The 25,000-nt window shown below is 40.4% G+C and overlaps 1 protein-coding gene across 3 annotated transcripts in view; it reads right to left on the bottom strand.

The window, feature by feature from the left end:
* klhl20 (kelch-like family member 20) overlaps window positions 1–12,862 on the bottom strand; it is a 37,682-nt gene extending 24,820 nt beyond the window's left edge. Inside the window, exons 1-13 of one of the 3 annotated variants that reach the window (XM_067604959.1) lie at window positions 12,717–12,862; window positions 11,087–11,150; window positions 8,202–8,459; window positions 7,927–8,035; window positions 6,428–6,634; window positions 4,042–4,200; window positions 3,826–3,920; window positions 3,415–3,530; window positions 2,951–3,134; window positions 2,693–2,836; window positions 2,434–2,567; window positions 1,146–1,354; window positions 809–915 (exon numbers count right to left, since the gene is read on the bottom strand). In XM_067604959.1, coding sequence (XP_067461060.1) covers window positions 809–915; window positions 1,146–1,354; window positions 2,434–2,567; window positions 2,693–2,836; window positions 2,951–3,134; window positions 3,415–3,530; window positions 3,826–3,920; window positions 4,042–4,200; window positions 6,428–6,634; window positions 7,927–8,035; window positions 8,202–8,459; window positions 11,087–11,109 — 1,745 coding nt within the window. In that variant the 5' untranslated portion in view covers window positions 11,110–11,150; window positions 12,717–12,862. Of the gene's footprint in view, window positions 1–808; window positions 916–1,145; window positions 1,355–2,433; window positions 2,568–2,692; window positions 2,837–2,950; window positions 3,135–3,414; window positions 3,531–3,825; window positions 3,921–4,041; window positions 4,201–6,427; window positions 6,635–7,926; window positions 8,036–8,201; window positions 8,460–11,086; window positions 11,151–12,474; window positions 12,579–12,716 lie in introns of those variants that run through there. The other 2 variants (XM_067604957.1, XM_067604958.1) reach the window with 2 other exon arrangements.
* Window positions 12,863–25,000: the final 12,138 nt, after the last annotated feature.

Genomic DNA, 25,000 nt, shown 5'->3' with positions numbered 1-25,000 from the left:
GGCATCACAGGAAAACATCAGGTTAGTGTAATTATAAATGTAAATTAAGTAGCTGTTAAATATGTTAATAATATATGTGATAGTTAGGGATGTCCTGATCCAAGTTTTTTGGCCCCGATCCAAGTCCTTTACTACTGAGTATCTGCTGATACAGAGTATGATGCCATATATATGTATAGATAAAGCAGGGGAAGATTGATTAAATATGTATCTGGCACACCGAAATAACCGTTGCAGCCTTGTAAATTTGGCTCATCTTATTTTTCCATCAGCTACTTGATCCGAATACTGGAGGTGCTGGTTCAAAACTATTAAACTGATCGGCTTGAATTATTGATATGACATGAATGAAAGTTAAACCGAAGAACGCAACTCCTGAAATTGACAAGAGAGAAGACCTATCACTCTGTTGGAGTCATTGGAATTACAGAGACTCAGTCCTCTCACAACTGTGCAGTGGTGTTGCAGCAGTTCCTCTGCTCCAGTACAGACACCAGCTGCAGAGAGCACACAAACCTGACAACAGACTAATTTAATTTTGGCCTGTCATCAAGTTACTTACAGAATTAATGTTAATTATCAGCAGCTGCTATCACATATGCTGTTGACGTTTGTCATTTTATCTGGCGATTGCAACAGTCAGTGCCAAATAAAAATGAGAAGAGTTTAGTGAAACTGTATTTTACCGACCTGGATGTCAGAACTCACACATCTTCCTAATCACAACTACATTCTATTTTATGTCTATTTTATTTATCAATTGTAGTTAGTAACCATATTTTGTAGTCTTTTATAGAGTGGTGCTTACCTCCATGTGTTGGCATCAGGGTCATAGACTTCTATAGTTTTGAGATACGTTGTCCCGTCAAAGCCTCCTACTGCCATCAGCTGACCGTTGACCACAGCCAAGCCCACCTACAGACACAACAAGGTTACATTTCAACCTTATACACAGATTATAAATACCCACTATGACAACATAAAGTAACACGTGTAATATAACCTTTTCACAGATGAAATGCAGTGTAGGTCTAGTCTAGTTACTGACATATGACTGTAGCGGAGGCTACAACTATGCTGAAAAAACACTCATGTTTCAACCTAATAAAAGCCCAACACACCCACCCACACCCACACACACTCACCCCACTCCGTCTGGACGTCATGGCAACTACAGGAGACCACTGGTTGGTTCTGGGGTTGTAACGCTCTGCACTGCTCAGCTCTGTGGTGTCGTCTCTGCCTCCGACAGAGTAAATCATGTCCTGATAGACCGCGCAGCCGAGGTGCTTCCTCCTGGTCCCCATGGGAGACACCGTGTGCCAGCGGTTCTCTTGAGGGTTGTAACGTTCCACTGCAGAAGACCAAACCAATTACAATGAATATTCTAACAGTCACTGTCTGTGTTATGTCTCACATGGAATTAAGGGAGCTTAATATTTTTTTTCCATTGCTCTAAGATGTTTCATACTTCCCCTACAGTAGCTTCCCCATCTCATAATTCTTTCATGATCAAATATCACACAAAATCTTTGGATGGAAAAACGGGATTGATTAAAGCTGATTTGGCAAACCCATAGCAGACAGCGGTCCATTTTTATGTGTCTTCACGCTGTAGAGCATATTAACATTTACATACATACATAAATTGTACTGGATCTCTGCCTGATGATCTGACAATCTGATTGGATCTTAGCCATCAGTCTTGTTACAGCTCTGGGTTAACTTAAGGTCCAGCTGAAATCACATATAGTCATCCCTTTTTGCAAACCTGTTATTGCTTTTGCTACAAGTCATCTGGAGACAGTTTGTTGTTAGCAGTGGTACTGAACAGTAAGGACCACACCAGCATCTAAATGTACCAAAGTGACTTTTGCAGGTATATTTACACGCTGTTTAATGTGCTGCAGCTGAGCAGATAACTAGCTATCTAGCCTGCTAACTGACATTAGCAGCGCACTTTTCCCCGGTGAATGTTTGTTTGGTGGCTGTTTAATGAGCTCAGGTGCAGGACAAGACGTGTTCATGTTTGCAAATTAGATAAGGAGAGTTTAGCAGGAAAGCCAATGTGGGTTGTTGTTCAGAGTCTGTTGTGTTGTGTAGCAGGATGCTATCAGGCGCAGTGTGACCGTCTGCTCTGCCTATGATGTAACGCTGACATTGCTGCTTTATGAAAAGATCTGATTTGCTGTATAGAAACAAGCTCTCCACTCTTCTATCACGGATGACGGTATAATGCAAAACTACAGAGCGCCTTCATAAAATCAAATTATATTAAATATAAATTTCTCTCTTTTGGTTTCAAGATTTTTTTTTCAAAAGGAGAACACAGGACAGTTGATTTACAGAGCAGATGTGTATGCTGTAGCGGACAAAAGAATGCAATTCAGTTGGCCTTTACAACTGTACTTCTCACATGAATCAGTGCCATACCTGTATTTAATGGTGACGTCCCATCAGACCCTCCTACAGCGTACAAGAATCCCCCCAGCACAGCCACAGCTACACCCAGTCGCCTGGTGCTCATGGAGGCCACACGAGTCCATTTGTTCTCCTTAGGATCATACCTGCAGCACAGGAAGGTTGGCACCCTGTTACATAGAGCTATACTCCTATTAAAGTAGTCAAAAGAGAGAGATTTTATGGTAAAAAAAAGGTTTAATAAGCACAAATTGTCAGTTCTTACTGATACCTTTCAACAATGTTGAGGCAGGAAACCCCATCCTGTCCCCCCACAGCATACAGATAACCACCGAGGACAGCCACGCCTACACTGGTACGACAGGTGCTGGTGGGTGCCACGTCACTGCTCCACTGGTTGGTCTTAGGATCATATCTGGACAGGACAGATGGGACAGAGAAAAATGTAAGATTTTTTTTAATCTAACAGAGAACGGAAAGACAAGAAGAGCACGAAGACATGACAAGGTGGAGTAGAATGCGTGATCACCTTTCAACTGAGTTGAGGTAAGATGAGCCGTCATGACCTCCCACTGCATACAGCAGGTCATCCAGAACACTGACGCCAACTCCACATCGCCGTTTGCTCATTGATGCCACCATCCGCCACTCATTGGTCTGAGGATCGTAACGCTCTACACTGGAAATGGCGTCACCGCTGCACCAACCACCAACTACAAGATCATCATGGTAGAAGGGAAAAAGGAGACAGTATGCAGTATTACAAAGTGGTATAGCTACCAATTGGAAAAAAAAAAAACACTGGTGCAAAAAAATCTGATTGGGGGGGTTGTAGGATTCCAACATCATGCTAGAAACCAAAAAGTTAAATGACTGAATAGGGAAAAAGAAAAAGATTAACTGCACTAAAAATTGAATTAGTACTGCTGGCTGTCATCAATCTAAAATCTTAAGATTAGAAACAGTTCCATTTTAATGCTTTAAGACACTGACCTGCAAAGAGAACTTCTCCACAGCGGATGGGTTTCCTCGGCCGGGTTCTTGGGCCCTGCATCAGTGGCCTCTCCTGTGGCAGCAGCAGGTAGTTCTTAGCCTCGTCAACCAGGTCTCTAACACAGCCAAAAAACAAAGAGAATACACACTAGGTCAATCATAACTCAAGGTTGCATAATGTCACAGCATCAGCATCACTGTATAAAAATGGAGGTGCTTGGGTACATTTAACCCTTCAATTCCAGGTTCAAAATTCAAACTAATATAGAAAAGAATGTTCATAAATGCCTTGCCTTGAATTTTTTAGAAAATATCTTAAATGACTCCTGGATCCAGATCTGCACTAGCAACATTTCCCCACCAACCGCATCTGAACGGTTGACAGCTCATATTTACACAAACAGCACCCACCTGCACTCCTCATCACTCTTGATGAGAGGGTCTGAACCCACAGTGCCCACCAGGAACTTGGGGCTGAGCAGCGGCAGACGGACATGCTGCAGTACCTACAGCGCACATGAAATCAATGTCATTGTTAACGTTTACTTATTGTGAGTTCACATCTGGCTAGTACACTGATAAGCAAACTGCCAGCAGTGCCAGCAGCGGTTGTGGTAGAATAGAAACCTGGGGTAGCTGCGGTCTGCGTTCCTGGATGCTGTATTTCACCCAGGCCATCACTGCGTTAAAAACCTGCTCCTCGCTCCGCACATTGAGCTCATCGCTGGAAATTATGTCAATCAACTGGTTGGCGGGCAGCAGCATGAACTCCTCGCTTTCCATTACCTAAGAAGACGACAGAGCAGAGCAGTCAGCAGCTCTGCCACAAAGACAGAACAGTAAAGCTGCTTTTCCACCGCGTTATGGCTCGACTCGACTCTATCAAACAGAAAGATGCCCTTCCCTCATCCTAAACTGGTCCTAAATCAATACCAGAATACTTCCTTGTTTTATGAATGAAGTGGTACACAGATACACAAAGCATCTGTGCTGTGTGTGTTTGACCAATCAGAGACGGTCATCCCTGCAAACCCCGCCCCCATTGAGGGGTTACTATATGCAATAGAAAACGAAATCCAGAAAAGTACGTCCATCTATTTTCACAACCATGCTATCATTACAGAGCTGTAATCATCACAAGGCCAACTGCCTTGCCAAAAAAATCCTGTGAGTTGTTTAGTAAAATACAGACATCTCCACGTGTCATAGCAGGAAAAGCACAGGTGTATTTGATAACATTGTGATGGTTGCATTCCACTTAGGTGAGCCAGTGCTCTGGTAATGTGCATGCTCACTTACAGACATGGCTTACTGGGACATTTAATGGAATGAAGAGACAGATATTCTTTACAGTCTGCTACCTGTCAAGTCTAGTACTAGATGCAAACAGCCAAATACTTTATGTTTTCTGTGTTGGAAGCAATGTTTTCCTCTTGAGATATTGAACATTTTCAAATCACTTTTGCAATTTATGCAGTTTACCACACAACAACTTGTCATGTTGCTCCTCCCATCAGCTCTCAGTCATCTGAAGATTGCATCATTCTGAAACTTGTCTATACAGACTGTATAAACCTTTTTCACAGCAAACATTTTCATTAGCAGAAAAATCACAGGTGTGATTAATAACAAGTCTGGCTGCATTCGGTTCAGGTGTGCCAGTTGCCATGTCTTACTGGGAACCCATCGTTAACATTACTAATCAAACCTGTGCTTTTCCTGCGGACTGATAAAAATGTCAGCTGTGAAAAGGGCTGTTAAACCTCTCAGGCTTCAGCTTTAAAGGTCAAACTTTATTTAATTTTCATTTTAACTAGAATACTAAACTGTAAGAATTATAAAAAGGTGTCAATTTTCCCGCACTAAAAAGGTGCAACAACTAGGTGAGATGTCAATCTCGCACCATCTGTTATACATCCACTGTCCTGAGAGGAGGTCTAATATGGCCATGTAATATAAGTCACCTGGGTGGAAGGACCACAGCTGCGTATGAAGATTGAATTTGCCTGTATATCCCTACTTTGTGTGTTAACAGAGAACTATACATTATGACAAATGCTTTATGGATGTGAAAGGACTCAACACTTCTTCAGTAGTCTAACAACAGAAAGAAATCCAGACTTTACATTCTAAAATGTCTCAATTTCTCATCACCAGCAAAGTCAGCTGATCTACAACTCAACAGCCTGATGCAGTTTCCCCCTTTCTATTGACTTGCAGGTGGCATGTCAACATTTTTACTGGCTGTTGAAATGACAGGATTGCTAACTGAGATTGAGTTGCACTAATGGTGACGTGAAAAGGCTGCTCCTCTCCCTTTTCACTAGGTCCTCTAGGTACTCTTGCCTGCTGAGCTGCTTTTTGTAACATCCCTTTAAAGGTTTCCAGTGCCAAATACCATCTTCTGCCCTTTATATGGGGTGGGGGCACTACAGTTGATATAAAATGACATCACTGATATAAATAAATGAAATTTCTTTTGATAGCTTCCTGTTTAACTGTCTGACAAGCAACACTACGAAGCTTTGAAACAGTCCTAAATGTGCTGTGCTAGCACAAAAATCTATCACATGTCACCAACTGATGTTTATAATCATGAGTCAATGGACTGCTGTCAGACTGTCTGGACTTTTTCCATGTTCACTGTCTCCTGTGTAACTTCTGAGTCAAACACAGTCACATCAGCAACTGTAGTTATCATGAGTACACATCCTGAGGTTTGGAAAAAGGTAGATAAACAGTTCTGGAGAAAGACAAGACAACAAACCAACTAAGTTAGGAGTGCATGACATGATTTCCTGCTGAGGACGACACACAGTGTGTAAACACAGACATGCTTCATGTTAATGCTTGTTTTCCTGCACTAACAAGATTTCTTGTGTTATAACTCTTTTTTACAGGAGAGCAATGAGTCACAATCATTTCTTAGAGGAAGCAGTAACTTAACATAACCTGAGATCTATTTTCGTTCTTGTCTTCCGTACATTTTTATATATTCAGTATGTTCTCTTACCTCCTGAAAATTGTGCTGGGTGAACTTGTCTGCAATGCGGAGCAGTTCGCGGCAGGAGTGTGTATCTGCGAAGGCCCTGATGCCCAGACAGTTAGAGGGATCCAGCTGCCTCTTGAGGAACTCGCAACAGGCCTCCTGGATCTCAGCCAACTGGAGCAGGCAAGCTGCAGGGAGCAGAGTCTGAACGTTCCCCTCCTCCACTGTCACCTAGGAGCAGAGAGGTCAGGACATCAGAACCCCTTTAGATAAAGCTGTGACTGCTAAGTGTTAAGCTGAAATTATACCTTCCACGTCCACGAGTACTCGAGGGTCTGCTAAGGTCTGCATGATGTAAGTTTTGTCCTCAGAGGGTGTACGCGAAGGCTCTGTGCAGACATCCTCATACTTCCTATTTGTTGTGACCGCGCAGACAACGCTGCCTTCCTATAGACGTCGATCTACTGTGCATGTGTGGAATGTGTCCTCCAAGCGAGTGCAATAAACAGAGCGACTACATGTCCATGGTATCCGCAGCTGTCCGTGTACGTGTCTGCTCGGGAGTATATCTGTGGCTTTAGTAAGTTCATGTATGTATGTGTATCTCAGGCATGGAGCCTTGTATCTCTTTCAGAGTGTCCACATGCCTATTGGTGGCTTCCCTCACCAGTGTCCTTCACACACAGATACCAGCTTTTGAGAACTACATGTTTAAGGCATATTTACAGCGGAACTTTTATTGCTTTTAAAATGTTCTTGTATCATTCTCCTGATTGGTACATTTGAATAACATTTTTATGGATTTACTTGCAATGCTCCTTCATAATCAAGGTGTAGTTTTGACCATGAAGTTGGCTAACGAGCAGTTGGACCTACAAGATTCTGATATATTTAATCTAAAATCACCTGTCAAACCTTGATTACACACAGATGATCTCAATTATACTCATTTAGACTTCTGAGCTGCACCAGTATGCACTATGACTGTCGTAGTGGAGTCTTTAAATGCTTACACAATCAATTATTTAGTGTTTTACATTTATACGTTGTTTAAACCCATTTTTAGAGATTTTCTCTCCATTGATCAGTTTCAAAATACACAGTTAAAACATCCACTGGGATTCAGAGGTGTAAAAGTAAATATGAAAAAGTCAAAAGGAGGTGAGTTTTATAGCCTCTTGTGACAAAATGCAAACATGGTTAAATAAATGTGAACTTTTGAACTTGCTTTCACAGCAGCTGACTTACTGCCAATGTGCAAAACTCTTTCTACTGTTAGCATTTGTTCAAAACCAACCAACCTCTGAGAGTCAGAAGCAGATCCAAAGTAGTCTTGGCATCACTCATGTTTTAGACACCTGGTTTTTAAACATCTGCATGCTTATGGTGCATGTGCATATAGTTATTTATGCATTCTAATTGTTAGTGAGACATGGAATTTTGTGGGCGTTCATGTTACTGCCAGCAGCAACATTTATAAAGCTAAATATCAGTAACACACTGCTCACTGTTATTATTGTTACCTGTGAGGTGTAGGCAAAGTCAATGAGCAGCTCCATGGCTCTCTCATCGATGTCGCGGATAACCACTTCAGTCTGCCTGCTTTCTGCAAGCTCTCCAGTAAACATCGCCCTGAGAGAACATGGAAATCAGGAGATATATTATTGTTAGAGCTAGCACTCGAAGCACTCCCCTTGAAACGCTTCGCTTTGATGTTCATTAATTGGTCAATGGATTCATTTCCATATACTGTATATTTTGCTTTAACAGATGCTGAATGGAGTTTGTCTCTTCGTACCTGAAGTAAGGGCTGCAGGCAGACAGGATAACTCTGTGGGCGTAAATCTTCTTGGCACCCACCACCAGCACCACGTCACAGAGCTCACGGTGTTTTCTCAACAGGTTGATCACCTCCAGGGTCTGCCGTGGGTGTTTATCGGAGACATAGGGCATGCGTGCAGGCTGGGGGACCCCTTCAGGGAGCTTGTTGGGGTCCCCCAGAGTACAGCGGCTGGTGATGTCCATTCCAGTGGTGTCTTGACGTGCGCTGGTGGCCCTTGATATAAAGTAAAAGTTATTGAGTGAGTAAATATATCCTTGGATAACTCTGAACAACTCTGGACAACTCTGAACAATTCATCTTGTTCCAACGCTGCACAGCCGTCTTCTTAGTTTGATGGAAACTCAAAACTTTTTTGTAATGGGTGCTGTTAACAAATTGATGCAGTGTGTGGAAACATTTATGTAGGATATTGAAGATTATAAATCACTCTTAGTGAGAAGCAAAGAAAAGCCTGTGAAAGCTGAGAGCAATTCTGAATTTCAGTGTCTACCACATATACCACACTCATATATTCTACTCTTGGAAAATGCAGTTGCTTAATTTGTTAGCCAAACCCAAACTCATATTTTAGTCATTAATGGATTTCAATTTCTTGTGAATACATAATATACTGTGTTATATATACTGTGTACCTGTGAATTCAAAGCTCATCATTACACACACCTGACCTTAGGTCTCAGTTTGCTAGGGTGAGAGTCACTGGCAACTAGATAAACTGTGTAAACTCCACACCAGTCGCTTCACTTAGTGTACCCCTCCATCTTTTTAGAGCTGTGGGATCACTTTGGTTCTGGGACACGGATTCACTTCAGATCATGTTCCCAGTACCAGCCAAAAATCCCTGTCATGTGGACACATCTAGCTCAACATGTGGCCTTATTATTACGGGTGGAACAAATGATACACACCCTTGGAATACTGTACATCATCAAAACTGTATTACCTATAATGGTAAAAGTTTCAACCAACACATTTGCACTAATTATTACAGTTGTTGTAAATGTATACTTTAAATCTACGTCCAACTTAGTTTAGTTTTCACAGATTTTAGTAGTCTAAATGAGCAAATAAATAAAAGAATATATTTTTTAAAAAACTAAATAAATATCCACTCAGTGCCAAAATAATTAGAGACCACTATACAATGTAATATAATCCAATACAACAAACCTTCAGTAAATCTAGAGTCTGACAGGTTGTAAAGCAACTCTGTAATTTTACACATGAGGATCAGTTCACTCATCACAAGGAGTATTGTTCATGCATTGAAAGGGAGGGAAGATCAAAAATGCATTCAATTTTTATTGTAGGGATAAAAAGTCAGAATCTGTTTTCAACTGTCAACCTTGTGGAAGTGTGTGGTGTTTTGTTTTGAAAGCTGCCTCCACATGAGGGACTGGCACCTGTGTTACTATAAGATATCAACACATAATGATGGCATGTAATTATACCTAGAAAATTAAATTCCTTTAAACATATTAATGCACCGCCACATAATATATCACATATTGCAGGGTTGTCTGGATTCTGATTATGTTGTTATTATGGAGAGGGTGTCTTGCTGGTACCATATCATGAGCTAAGTTTAGACTCCAGCACCTACTTATTATACATTTCTATCTTTCCTGTATGTTTTGTTTTTAGACAACAAAGCCAGAATTGTATATATTTATTTCACAGCAGCAGGGAGCCTGCCAGCCTCCTGCTGAATTAATGTGAAGGATTAATTCAGCAGGAAGAAGGAAGGAACTCATCCTATTGTGAGCAACTTACAAAATGAGCACAGAATTTTTTACAACAAATCACAATGTCCATCTCCTTCTCCTGGTAACATGTCCATTTCTCCTTAAGAGTACATCAAGCATATGTGTAATCTTTAGTTTTCAGTTGTGGATCTGGTATTTGTAGAGGCCTACATTGTGAAAGCACTAGTTTATTTTAGTAGGTGTGTGCTTCTCAGACTATAAAGAGCAGTTTGGAACTCCATCTGTGCCATTAACCTGTCAGAGGACAGACGCTGACCAGAACTTAGGATAAAGGTTTAGCAAAGCAAAAGGGATCCACTCTGATCCACCCAGTACGCTGGGGAGGGGGGCAACTAATGACTAGTCTTTGATCAAGGGGAAACTCTGTATAGTGGGGATTTGTCTGCTGCTTATGTGGTGATGTAACCACATGGGTGGCGCTGAGTCCTGGGGGGTGGGTGGGGGGTGGTTCACACTTTTTTTTTTCCTGTTCAGAGAAGAGGACTTTCCATGAGTAAAAAACTAAGTTGACATATAACACCTGCCATGGTGGGGACATTAAATCTAAGCTTTGGTTCAGCAGTCTAGAGAGAGTCTGGTAGTACAGTGGAAACCACTTATAGTGATCATGTCTCTCCAGGTCAAATTGATCAATGGATGATTATTATGTTTCACTGACTGCTTCAAAATACAGTACAGCTGTTTCAAATACTTGTTTCGCTGCTGCATCTCGTTGGCTCGTTTTTCATCGAGAGAAAATTGCTTTCTTTTTCCCGCCATGATTTCAATGTGCACACAGCACCAGCCTCAGGTAACCAGCCTGAAGCGGACGGGTTACCGTGAGGCAATAATGGTGCCGCACCCGCCAAGTACTTATCATGTGTGTATCATGGAAGTACAAAAAAAAACAAAGAATTACTGTAGTTTTCAATTTTTTTCTGTATGTTGTCATGTATGAAAAGACCCAATATGATATGATTTTTATCCATAGAAGTGGTTGATCACTACAAGCGGTTTCCACTGTAATACCCACTGATTTTTCATTCTGCAAAAGGATCTTATACACATTCCTTCATACTTGAATACCACACCAACCTGCGCATTGGCTTTGCGTCCATGCACTGAAGAGCAATGTTTGGTTCCACACCTTGAGGTTAACCTACAAAGACAACAACAACAAAAATAAATTCCTCTCTTTGTACTCAGTCTGTCCTCAACTCAAATGTAAAAACATATTTTCCAAAGAGCAAACACACAATTTCTATTCACAATTTTGTGAAATGTGCCAATACATCCTCTTGTGAGGGCAGATTAATTGCATTTCTATTTGTTCAGTGCTGTTTAGTTATTGTAGTTTGTGCCACACCCCTGTCACCTACCATGTCTAATATGCAGCCATTCAGTGAGGCTGACATTTGATTGATGTGTTTGCTCACAATGAGTCACCAGTTTATTAGACTTATCTGTACAACACATTGCAATCAAATACTGCAATAAACCCTGCCTTTTAAAAACTTCTGATGTGCAGTTTTTGTTGACACTGTATCGAACAGGTGTTTAATTACCTCTGTGCTCATTTGGAGATTACAATTGTGAGGACATTTCTGCTTTTCTGTTCATCATCATGTATGTAAATGAGAGTAGTGTAAAAAAAATATCTGTCAATATAATACAGTCGCATAAGACACCAGCCCTAACTACAGCCTAAAAACATTTCCACAGAAGTTGCTGTATTCAGGTATTCAGTGAGGTTGAGAGGATGAACAGAAGACATAATTTAACTGCATTATGGGTGCGTTAAATGATTAATTAAGTCCCCTTTTGCTTTTTTATTGTAATAAACTTTGGCATCTTAGATCAAGCAGTCATTTATTATAGAAATAACTGTCCATTTGACACTGAAAACAGTTGTGAGGGTTTCAGTATCAGCTGTCAGAGTGCTGGAGCAAAGCTTTCAGATAACATCACACTAACGTTGTAAACCTTATCACAGGTCAGGATTAATTAGTGGGAGAGCAGGAAGGCGTAACGGGATCAGCAAGACAGCGGATCAGTTCATGTTAACGTTAACTTTGTGTCAAAATACCCACAACGTCAGCACACAGTCGCTCCCTCTCAGTTGTTTGTTTCTAGCTACATTCTTTACATAACTGACAAATAATAGTAAGATAGGCTAGCTGACTGTTTGTTGTTAGCAGTTTCAGTAGATAGACAGGTCCCAATACGCAGTCAGCTAGCTAGTTAGCTGTTCACAATTTCCCATGATATGGTACGAATTTAGTTTCAATTAAATGTATCGATATCTGTGGCAGAAACTAATTAGCTAAAGAGAATAAAAATGTGCTTCCACGACTAATTTTATGAGCACAGAACGATAAAAAGCATTAAATCAGCAGTAAGGATATCTGGGAACACCGTGTGCTATCGCTAGCACTGTGGCAGAGAATCCACAGGCGTTTCCTAACACAATACAAACGACTTACGCTTCGTTAAAGTGAATCGTTACAACCAAAACGACATGTAACAATAAATGAAGACATTCTTGAGTTAGCCGACATGTTCAGAGTAGCTGTGGCCGCCGCATCAGGTCGCAAACCGCGATGGAATAACATAAAATGTAACGTTAACAAAGTTCACGTCAACGCTTTCTAAACGGCGTGTGTTGACACTGTAAACAGCGACAACTATCTGACAAAAACTATACATGTTCAACACAGTTTTTTACCTTATATTTCCATCCCAGCAACAGAGAGAAGTAGCCCCGGTTGCTAATGTTTACAATTTAATGCCGTAGGTTAAACACTGGAGCTTTTCTTCCTCGGTAATATGCGCATGCCAAATACCAAGCGCCGCTTCCGGGGAATGCGTCTTGACGTCATCGCATAACACGGTGTAGACAAGCAGACGAATGTAACATTTGTCACACATCCTCACCTTATGAAATAACGAGATAATAGCTAGAGCATGTGCACAGTTTGGAGTAACACAGGAATGCACTCGTCTGTGGTACCCACACAGTCAATGCTGTTACTATAATATGATAATATGACGGTGTGCCTGTCATATTAATGTATGTGCGGCTGATATCCACCAGAGAGAGCTGCAAGCCTTCAGTTTTTGGAACCTAATATTTAAGTAAAGTGTTTTAAGTGAAATAAAGTACAGAAGGAAAGACAAATCTTAAACAATCCTACACATACTGAGGTTTGAGAGATTCTGGGTTTTACAGAGCAAATGTTTATTTTAGGGTTATTGTAATATCTTGTATAGGTGTTCATGTTGTTGTGGCCTCCATGGAAACACTGCTGTTATAAATACATATTTACTTTTTTTATCAGATAAAAGATGGTAAAAGATGGATTATTAGATTCTGTGTGGAATAATATACTTTTCAAGTTATGTTACTTTGTGATTTTGTGATGGATCCAATGAAAATGTCTGTTTTGTAAAAGAGGATAACAGTGCAGTGAAGGCTGTAAACTTGATTTAACTGGAGGAAATATGGAGGGAAATCTTGGGTACTGTTTTAACCTCTGGTCATTATGCTCTTCAGGGGTCAGTATCACATCCTCTTTCCTCTATTAATCAGAAATAACCTACTGTGGCATTTTTACAAAGTGCACCACAGACATTAACTGAAAATACAGATTTTCTGTACATACTACCATTCGGCAGCAGTTTTCTTGTTATTTTGATGAACATGTCTGGGAGTTTTCAGTTTTGTAAAAAGTTTTTTTTTCCTGACTGAACTTTGTCTATAGTTTTATTTTGAACATACTACAGTTCCATTATAGGCCATAGATGATCATAGAGGTCTCTACCCAGTGATGAGGGATTCACAAACTCCTGAAACTTGGTTATTTAAGTGTCAGATGAAAGTTGCCATCTCAGTGCACAGCTGCATTTTTTACATCTTTACAGACCAACAACAACAGTTCCCAACACAGCCCAAGCTCAAGCTAACTAAAAGCTAGCTAACTAGCTAACTAGCTAGCTAAAAGTTCAGAGAGAGATCCCCCCCTTCCAACAGGAGCCACAGCTTTACATCACTGATATTGTTTTGTTGTGCACTTTATTTTACTGTTTAATTTAGCTGCAGTCACTTCACGTACTGTTTAAAACACACACTCAATCTGACTGTTATATTTACACTTTTCTTAAAGAACTCACATTATCATAACTATTATCATCATCATCTTTATACACTCAACTGAACTCACTGTCTTACTGTCATGTTCAGTTCAAAAAGTATAGTTACAACCACTGTGTATTTTTTATTTTTTCAAAGTCAAAAGAAAAGAAAAGAAAAAGGAAAGAAAAAATAAAACAGAATAAAACAAGGCAAACAGAAAAAGAAAACAGAAAAAGTCAGAGTCTTTTGTCCTGTCACCATGGTGGATTTTTGTCCTCTCTAATAAAGAGGAAGGATGACGGGCCGGCCAGTAGGACGAGGAAGAAGGGAAGGAAAACTGAAGCAGAATGGACTGAATGAAAAGGTCTTCAGTACTTTGTGTCCAGTAGCCAGTCTGTTTTTCTCTGAGGTGTCCCCTCTGCTGCTGCGACTGCCATTGCCATGGAGACCACTGAGCTGCAGGTGGGAAACCATCCTATCTGGGAGGACACGGTGGAGGGTTGGTGAAGAGATAAGAGTCCCATGATCCTCCACCTCCTCGTCTTTTTCTCTGTCGTCTTGGTTTCCCTCCTCTCCTGCAACTTCTCTTTTTACTCCTCTACCTCTTACACTGTCTTCTCTCCTTTCCCTACCTACCCTTGTTTCTCCCTGTCACACCCTCATAAATGTCCTCCAACTCCTCCTCACCTTCATCATTACCGTTCTCAAACTCCTCCTCTTCATTATATCTGTCCTCAAAGTCATCATTACTGAACTCCTGCTCTTCCACAAACTCCTTCTCTTCATCATATCTGTCCTCAAACTCCTCTTCATCATCACTGAACTCCTGCTCTTCCTCCTCCTCCACCTCCCTGAGTCTTGAGACTGGGCTCTGGTTGAGAGCCCAGTTGGGGTGAACAAGTGCTTTGGGCGGCCATAAAACTGGAGTTTAAAGGGAAAAGCACTGATGTCAACGTTTTCTTGTCTTTTTGTTCTGTGTTGTTCAGTTGTTTACATGAAATATGTATTTCATATGAAAATGGATTCAATGGATTTAGACAGTCTCAAACAGCAGTGGAGGTTGGGAGCTGGATAAAAACTGTACCTTGCTGAAGTGGTAGGCAGCAGAGCAGAAGCCTGGGAACTCCACAGGTGATTCATCATCACTACATTTATCATGGGAGCAAAAGTCTGAGTGGGCTGTAGGAATCACAGCAACAACCACCATGCATAAGTCATGAAAAAAGGCAGACATGATATTTATTCTAACTGAAATTCCCACCAGGCATCACTGAAGAAGCAGGTTGCTACCTCAAAACACACTGGAAACTCTCTTCTAATGTCTGTCTTTGGCCCTGTTTACACCTGGTATTAACATGTGTCTTGGGTGATTCGATCACAAGTGGACAGCTTTAAGTACGTCTGCTCACACTTGGTATTAACATGCGTCTCCACATGTGTCTTGAGTGACCACTTGTGATCGGATCCCACTTCCCCACTCTACCAAATATGTTCGTTTTTAACTGGCAAGAGGACCGGGGGTCCATGTACTGTCCGTCCAAAGCTGTGTTCAACTTGTTTGATAACAGGATAAACAAATATACAATGCATTGTGAGCCACCTCATGAAAATCAAAAGCCTGTCCTATTGATTTGCTCTAGGGCCGCGTCTGAAAATATATATATAAGAAATACAGTTGCAGCGATCTCCCCATTGAGAGTTGTTCTTCTACTCATCCAAAAGGTCAACTGTTACACACACAGTCCAGGTTCATACCGTGAAACTGTTTGGAGTAAAACAGCTGTCCTCCTGATAAATCCTGAGCTCATTATGTCGAGCGGCGCAGCAAAACTAAATACTGTAGTTATCAACTTGACAGGAAAGAAGGAACTATCCAACAACGTTTAGCTTCTGAAATAATTTTTTAGATAGACAAGCCAAAAACTTTGAAGATGAAAACGGGGTACGGGAAAGGGGAAAACTTTGTCCTGTTATCAAACAAGTTAAACACAGCTTTGGACCAGGAGGCAGCAATGCAATTCCCTGCCTAGTCTGCAGGAAAATAGAGGACGTCAGTTGAGGAGGTGGTCCTACAATGTGGCCCAGAACGCATTGTGTTTACACTGCAAAATGAATGTGTCCACATGCAGCCCAGACCACCTCCGAATGTGGTCTGAGTGATCAGATTTCAATCCGCCCTCAGAAACTCCTGACTCAGGAGGTTGTTCTAGTCCAGACCCTAAAAAAACCTCACTGGCTCCTCCTGGATAACAAGTGAGACAAACAGACAGTTGTGTTGTATATCGACACATCTTGGGCCTGGTTTAAGAGCTGTACCTGTCCCCGTCTCTGGACACTTTTAGTCTTCATATCAGTTAATCATAAATTTCATTTATATTTAGTTTAGTCAGAAAAAGATTAAGAAGCATGTGCTCAATTGTTAAAAATAAATAATATGTGAGGTGAAAGTGGCTTTCTTTCTGACGGGCAGGGTAGGGTCTGGTTGGGGCTACTTCTGTGTCAGCCACATACACTCCTCACAAAGGATGTTTTTTTTATTGATTATATTAATCATTCCACCAGTTAAACCTGTAGGAATTTTTGCACTCAAATATTTTTATGATTTTATGGGGGAATTATGAATTATTATTGTGCACTACTCCAACATGAAATTATTTGTCCAGTGACATAACTCATATTAAGGTACATACAATAATAGGGAAATAGTCCTCCTTGTTGGACACACAAGAGAGGCCAATTAGAACTATGATTGTTATTAATCTTAATTATGATTTTGCAAGGGTATAAGGTCTTTTAAGTGACTGAGATCAAGTCCACTTTAGTTACATACATATTTATTACTAATACTACAGCTACAAGTACTTAACACTACAACATTTTACAAACAAGACACAAGAGGGAGAGGGAAACTGGTACACAAGGCTATGGCTAGTGAATGAGTTGAATGCATGATGTAGAGTTATCTATTGTGTAATTGGTATGAGAAACCTGATAAACAGATGAGATGACTGTAGCCTGAGAAGTAGCAGGTCAAATCAAAGGTACAACAGCTTAGCTCAGAATTACAAATCATGAAAGCACCAGGGTTTAAGCAAGTTGATGAAGGTTTTGTACAAATACTTGCTTGCTCCCTGGCGTGGCTTCTTGCGGAGAATGGAGTCTGATGTGCTAGGGTGAGGAGCTAGAGTCTGGGTCTGGTAGTGATGAGTGAGCAGGCCAGTCCGGACTTGAAAAGTTCCCATTGGAAGAGAGCTCCTGATTTATGCTCTCATGCTTTCCTAGGCTTGACCCTCAACTCATAACTCCAGATTCAGAAGATGCTCTGAGTCACATCTTCAGACTAGCAAACTGCAAGCTTTCCACTGGCATGGCAGAAAGCAAGAAGAATCAGCAACCAGCATCAAGCAGCCCAAAAGAGCCAACTAAAAACAGCTTAAAAACTTCAGCGTAAAACAGCAAAACAGCAGACAGCCTAAAAACAGCACAAAGTCTCAGATAAGACACTGTTTCAAAGTTTCAATCTGCCCGCCCAGAAGGTGCCTCTTGGCCAATCCCAGGGTTGCAGAGTTCTGGAGGTGCAAAGTCAGTCCCCCCCTGTCCACGGACAGGTGGGTATAGTTCCTGAATAGGGTTGCTCCATTAATCAAAGTATTTACAATTTAACAATTGCATGATTCCTAATTTTGCAATTTGGATAGTAGCTTTAGCATTCTGACAGTGAAACAAGCAGAATGGTACTAAACATTATAGTGTTATCATGGATGATGGGATTATGTTAGTGGTACATGTCTTGGCTTAAAGGCAGTGGAATAAAAGTCTAACCAAAGTACAAAACAACACACATATGATATACATACATATCAACATACAACAATAATTGTCCTTAGACAAAATCTAAAACTAATCCATGGATTTTACAGTCCTCTGGTCTTTGGTCTGACTGCAAACGTCAGGGGTCCATGCCATTTGAGGGTGTGTGTGTGTGTGTGTGTGTGTGTTTGTGTCACTGGAGCATGGCATTTTGTGCAGCATGTCTTGTGCCTTATGCTGGTTTGCCCAGTGATCAGTTCTTGAGTTGGTCACTCAAGTCCTGAAAATCAAAATCCACTGTGGGATTAAAGTTAGTGCCAGCTCGTCTCCGTGTGTGACTGGCTCTTAGAGGTGAGTTATGATAACAAATGGTGGGGGTCGTTTATCCAAATGGAACTATCAATTCACACTGGGGTGTGGGGGGGTTCCTCATCTGATCCTTTCTGTTTGCAGGAGGTTGTTTAGATGGTTTGGTCAGTGAGGAGTCTGGGACTCTCACTTTATTAGCCAGGATTCCTGGGGGCTGAAGAAAGAGCTGGTCTGTTGTTTGAGGCTTGTGCTGTCTGCATTCGAAACAGGCAGGGACTTTATCCTACAAACCCCTACTGTCACTGCTCCAAGTGAAGAAAATTCCTCCAGACGACACCAAGTTCACCAAACGAGCCAAACACACTCTGACAAACAAACCTCCAAACTGTCAGGTGGGAAACTGACAACAAATAAGGAAAATAACAACACCAAATCTCTGCCTGGAAGCAGGTGAGACAACAGGCAGGATATCACAGAAAGCGAGCAGGAGTCGAGAAAAGAAGCTCCGTGTGTCACTGACACTCCGTACTGGAGTTCCCCGCCAGAGAGGCTCCTTGCCCCAGCGTGCAGGCTGACCTGCAGTGGTGACACTTCATGTCTTTGACATATTCTACAGATATAGACATTGAGACCATAGTGATAAGTGTAATGTTGCTGGTATGATGTTAATATGAGTGTCAATAGATCATTTTCTCTATCTATTTTTGCTGAGAACCTCGTGCGTCACATGGAAAAAATAGGCGAGACCTCAAATCTCTAGATGACACGCCGCAGCTCTAATCTGTTAACATGGACACCAAAATGAAAAGCAAGAGATTTCGCGACACACGTGCTGCTCACACAGGCTGTGTGTCCCAGGCATTACAGGGCTAACAATAGCTAATGTTATGGGAACATCATGAATTCAAATGAAATATTTCTAAACCTCCTCTGATTATTAACTGTGCACTGGTAGGATATAAACTAGCCCCTAGCTATACAACAACAAAGGCATACATGTCATGGCCATCAAACTTTTAGAAAAACATTTAACAACAAACTTGATCATCAGAAAATAACGCATTGTAGTTATGAATGAAGCAGTCTCTGCCATGATAAAATCAACACATGGGCTGTAATCCTATTTGTCTGGTGCCCTGCTGTCTGCCTGGTCACTATATCAAAAACTGTAGATTAAGTCACACAACATTAGCTAACTAACTCAGAGTTCATTTAGTTATACCTCAATCACATATGCATAAATCTAGCATAACATTAACACAACTTGCATAGAAATAAGTTATTAGATGAATGAAACATACAAATCAAACGAAATGTGCCTTGAAAACTCATTTAACATTAGCTAAATAACTACACAACAAAATAGCAGTGCCTCCATCACAGACTGACAACCTGTGAAACTGGGAGAGGAGAGATGAAGGAGTGGTCTGCTCATTAACCACTACGCTAACTGCACCAAGAGCGTTTATGTGTGGCACCAATGTGCATTCACGCGCTACACAGTGACATAATGACCCTTCTATCTATTGAAGTTTCTTTGCCTGCCATCATGTGGTCCGTAAAATTTCAGTTCACTGTTGACAAATAACATGTTTAGCTCCTAAAGAGGAGAAAAACTTGCTCTGCTATCTAAAATATTAGGAAATATGTCCACTACTCTGTTAAATAAGTATTTAATTTTTGAAATGGCTTATTTAGACTTTTCTGGCCAAATTAAAAGCACCCTAAATGTGAAATTTGTTAATTACCAATTATATTTCAGTGTCACAAAAGCTGCAGGAGACATGTTGTATTATTCAGCAGGACAGTATGAAACAGTAAACATCGGAAGTATGCAGGTGGGGAAGGCTATCAACTACTCAATGAGGAAGTTTTTGTTGTTGTTGTTGTTTTTAAACCAGAGCACAAATTCATTTTTATCACTTTTACATCATTACTTTAATGTTCCTGTAGAGTAAAGAAAAAACATGTCAAGAATTTAGTGACTTTAAACATCAACAACTTAATTTTTTCTTTAATATATCATATCATATACATTCTGTTGCAACTACAAAAATTAAGTTTTATTTATCTTATATGACATCAATGTAACATTACACTGTCAGTCTGTCAGAATAGAAAAAATGTATATATATTTATAATACACCCACATCAGGATCACCACTCCCAGTGCAGACTTGTGGACCAAATTCACAAATGAAGATTCCATTAAGGCAGACACACACACACACACACACACCATCACAGCGTGTGTATGATCGTCTGTGCCTTTGACCATATATTTGATAAAACAATTCAACAAGGATAAAAAGAGATGATACAAAACATCAGCACTGTGCTTTTAAAAGAAAACACAGACATGACTTTTAGTCTAACCTCTCTCAATCGAGGACATGCATTCCTCATTCGCTGATTAGAAGCTGACCTTGAGACCGTAGTAGGCAGAGAAAGAGAATAACAGACACAACCTTTCTTTTTATTGTTCTTTACTCTGTGATGATGCAGCCCAATTAGGTTTGTGCTGTACATAAAGAAGCTGTATTTTAAAAGTGCCTTTCTAGAGCAAATATCACAAAGTTTCACAAGACAATAAAAAAAAGCTTATCACTAATGACTAGCAAACTGAAATATTGTTATTGAGTCCTATCAGTAACCAACAGGGCTAACAGACAGAGGATCAAAATCTTTTAAAATGGGGAGTTTTTATTTCTACATTTACTGAAGCCTGGTCATGGCCTTTTGGAACACTGAAAGATAAACTTTTTGCCCTTTTAGACAATTTTGAATAAGCGATCAAAACAAATTGCAACTTTTGTTACTTTCAGAGTCTCGGGTATGACTGGACCAAACAGACAAAACCCACAAGCAGTGCATCTCCTGAGCGTTAGTGCCTGTAGGTAAATCCCCGAAGGCCTCTGAGTGGTTTCAGATGCAGAGTCAAAGCAGAGAAGCCAGACCCCTCACATGTAACTCCCAGCAACTAATCCCCCGCTGAAAACGGGAGGGAAACACTTCTCCACTTCTCCAGCTCCTTTTTAAGAAATCATATGTAGTACATTAGGTCATACTTATCATTCAATCAATTTTTTTTTATCAATGTGGGCCAACTACGCAAAATATGAGGGGGCTTTTAAAGTCATAATCAGCTTTTCATAGGCTAATTATGGACTGATGTCATCATTAAAAATATGAGATACAATAACATCCATAGCCCTATAACAATGTCTCCATAGTGCCTAAGGTGATTAAGTGATACATGTTTTTTTCAAAGCCTCAGGCCTGCACTTGAATTTGAAAAAATGTGAATTACTTCCAAATCATACTTGCAATTCTGATATGATTTGTGACATTCCAGTGAAACAGGAGGTGAAATACCTTGGCACTGTAATTAATGAAAAAGAAAGTGACAGCGAAGGGAAGAGAAAAGAATTTATGCCATGAAATCATCTTTAAACCACTGGCTTTTAAGAGATGTCTCTATCTTTGGTGGAATCCAATTGCCCAAGTCAGAGGGGATTTCTTGTTTAATATACCCTTGCCATTCTTTATTCATTAACGTTGAGCCAAACACAGTAAGATGTGCCAACTCTATAATTTTTAATTTTATTTTGAAAAATAAAACCCACTACCCACTACTAACCACCCTCACATTATAAAACTTAATCATCTATTTCTCCCACTAGAGTTTTGTTACAAAACATTCAGATTTGAATATGGACCGTGTTCTTTTTGTACCTTTGAAACAGAATCTTTACAGCATCTTTTTTTTTCTTGTTCAGTAAGTAAAATATTTTGCAAAAACGTCCATGTCTGGTTATCTTTGAGATTAAGATTGATAGGGTCCCAGTGTTTGAGTTTTCCCACATCAGATTCTTTTTAGACAATCTGCCATCAACATATTTAACATGTTTAATCTCATTATAATTGTGAGCAAATACCATATTCATACATCAAAGTGGAAAGGCACCAAATCCTCATTTACTTCAGGACTGATTTTGTAAATTATTTTAAATCACTAAAATGTGTAACAAACAAGAAAAAAAAAATCATCTAAAATTATTGAGGTTATATCGTAATATTTATTATTTTAAATAGAGAAAAGGGCTGCTCTGGTTGATGTTGATCATTTGGCTGATTATTTATGAATTCATAAAAGGTTGGCATTATTGTATTAATGTGTTACCCCCTGTATATTTCTCTTGGGTTTTTATTTTTTATTTGTTTGTTTGTTTTGTTGTTGTTTTTTAGTTTTTCCTCATAGATTTACTTGCATTGTGTGTTCTCACATTCTGGTGTTATTTAACATATGGTGCTATTGTCAATAAAGTATTTAAAAAGGGCATTTCCTGTCACATGACTCTGCATTCTAAACATCACAGCGGAACATCACAGATGGATGATGATGCAATGATGATGCAATAAAGGCTTTTGCCTTTATTGCATCATGGAATTCATATCATCATGGAATTCAGCAACTCAAATGATTTGAAATACAGAATCTTCACAGGAACAAGGTTATAGCTGATAAGTCAGACCTAAACTAGAGAACACTCACATTAACAGAACACAGTCATTTGCTCTAATTAAGGACACTCTTTAAGATAAAGATGGCCGATAAAGACGACCGATATCATATTGATAAAGCTGTATTTACAGCTTTTGGTAAATATCAAAAGCAGGCGGAAGATCTGGTAAAACCTCTCGTCAATGAAATAAAAAATCTGCACCCACTCATACTAGAAAACAATGAGCTAAAGAGAAAAATAACGTTTTTTGAGTTAAATGAAGAACAAGTTACTTACCTCAAAAAGGATGTGGCAGATCTGAAGGTTCAGCTAAAGCTAAAGAAGGACTTTGCAAACAGCTGGAGGTATGACAAGGAATATTTAATTCAACAAGCAGAGCAACTGAAACAGGTGAGCAAGGAGAGAGACCTCCTGAGTAAAGAGTTGCTGCACTACAAACGTCAATGCTTAACATTGAAAAAGACAAACAAGGACCTGAGAGAGACCCTGAACAAGCGGGAGTCACACCTAACGGAGAAAAGCCATGTCCTTGAGCTGGAGGTGGAGAAACTTCAGAGGGAGAAAAGCAGTCTGGAAAACACTGTCTTAATTGCAAAAACCAACAGCGACAGACTTGCCCAAAAAGATAAGGAGATTCTCAGGAAAGAAAAGAAGAGATATTCTGATCTTGAGTTACAACTGGAACAGTCACGCAAAGAGCCAGAATACATACCTGAATCAACTGTAGTTTTCACATTACAGTTTTATAACAATGGTGACGTAATTAAAGAGCACGAGGAGCATGACCAGTTAAAGAAAAAGCTGGTCACCACGAAACAAGAACTGGTCGCCATAGGCAGACAACTGGAAAAGAGTTGTCAAAAAATAAAGGCAAAGGAAAGGGAATGTGAGCAGCTGAAGTCCAGTATACCCCGGCTGCCGCCCCCAGAGACAATAGAGGAGATCCCGAAACTCCACCGGATAATCAGAGAGCAAAGTAAAAGGATCAAGGTTCTAATGGCAGAGGCTAATGTGTTCGAAATAAAAGCTGAAGAGTACAAGAGGGACAAGGAGAAACTGGTTGAAAGGGTAGCAGAAATCAAAAAAATGTACCTGAATGAGAAAATGCAGAAGAGGGATTTGGAGGAGGCCTTGAGGAGAAGTGAAGTCCAAAAAGTGCCTCAAGACACACCAAGAGCCTCTCAGATCCCCATGATCCTCAACTCCATTGTGTTGCACAAGCGCACAAGAGAAAAACAAGGTCTCACTGAGAGCCAAACCATCAAATCAAAGCAGAAGTCTAAAGTTCAGCCCCAGGTGCCCACCATCACCAAAAAGGTAGTACTGAAGTCTGAAGAGAAATCAGGACAGACATACCTACCCCCCATAGACAAACATATCCCTCATAAGACTAAGATCAAAACACTTCATGCACCTCTCCCACCCATCACTAGAAAGTCTCAGGTAAAGCCTGTAGCGGCCCAGAGTGCCGTTCAACCCTGACAATACACATTTTGATCTTAATTTCCCAATAATTTATGTCTTATCATAAATAGTAGACACTCGAGTTTTAAAAATATATATTAGCTGAGCTCCCACACATATTTTCAGATAATTATGGGCCAATATTCAGAGAAACAACCTTACGTCCACCCTGTCACAAACATAAACATTACTGTTAAATATGTTTTAAAGCTGCAAGCAGCGTTGAACGGGCCTTCGCGCCCTTGTGCACGTCGGGCCGCGGCGCAGTCACCTAAGCTTCTGGGAACCAAGAAAACGTTTGGAGATGATCAGTGTGAGAGTCTTTGACACACAGCACTAACCAGTGTCTCTCTGTGAGCCCACCCCTCTGTTCACAGACAATTATGGATTATGAAATCAGACTTATGCCTCTTACTTGGTCGCTTCACAAAGCGAGCAGGGTGTGTGTGTAGTCCGTCTTAATGTCCAACTTTGTCCTTGGCTAAAAATAGATGTGTGCGAAGTGGAAAAAAAATACTCGTACACTGTGCAACTACAAATTGCAACCATAAAAGTATATGAATTCTAGAAGGATTTAAAATTGAAACGACGGATACAGGAAGTGGTGACGCTCGTAACGTTAGCGGAGCGTTAACTGCAGCATGACCGAAAGAAGCACAACCAGTTAGCCTCTGCTAGCCTCTCAGCTAACACCGGCTCTCTGTTTAGATCCAAACGGCGCACCGAGTCCCGATTTGTTATTCAGGTTAAAGTGGAGAGAACCAGAGG

The sequence above is a fragment of the Thunnus thynnus genome, chromosome 12 (assembly GCF_963924715.1).
Source record: "Thunnus thynnus chromosome 12, fThuThy2.1, whole genome shotgun sequence".
NCBI classification, from domain to species: domain Eukaryota; kingdom Metazoa; phylum Chordata; class Actinopteri; order Scombriformes; family Scombridae; genus Thunnus; species Thunnus thynnus.
This window is presented reverse-complemented; position numbering and strand designations above follow the sequence as displayed.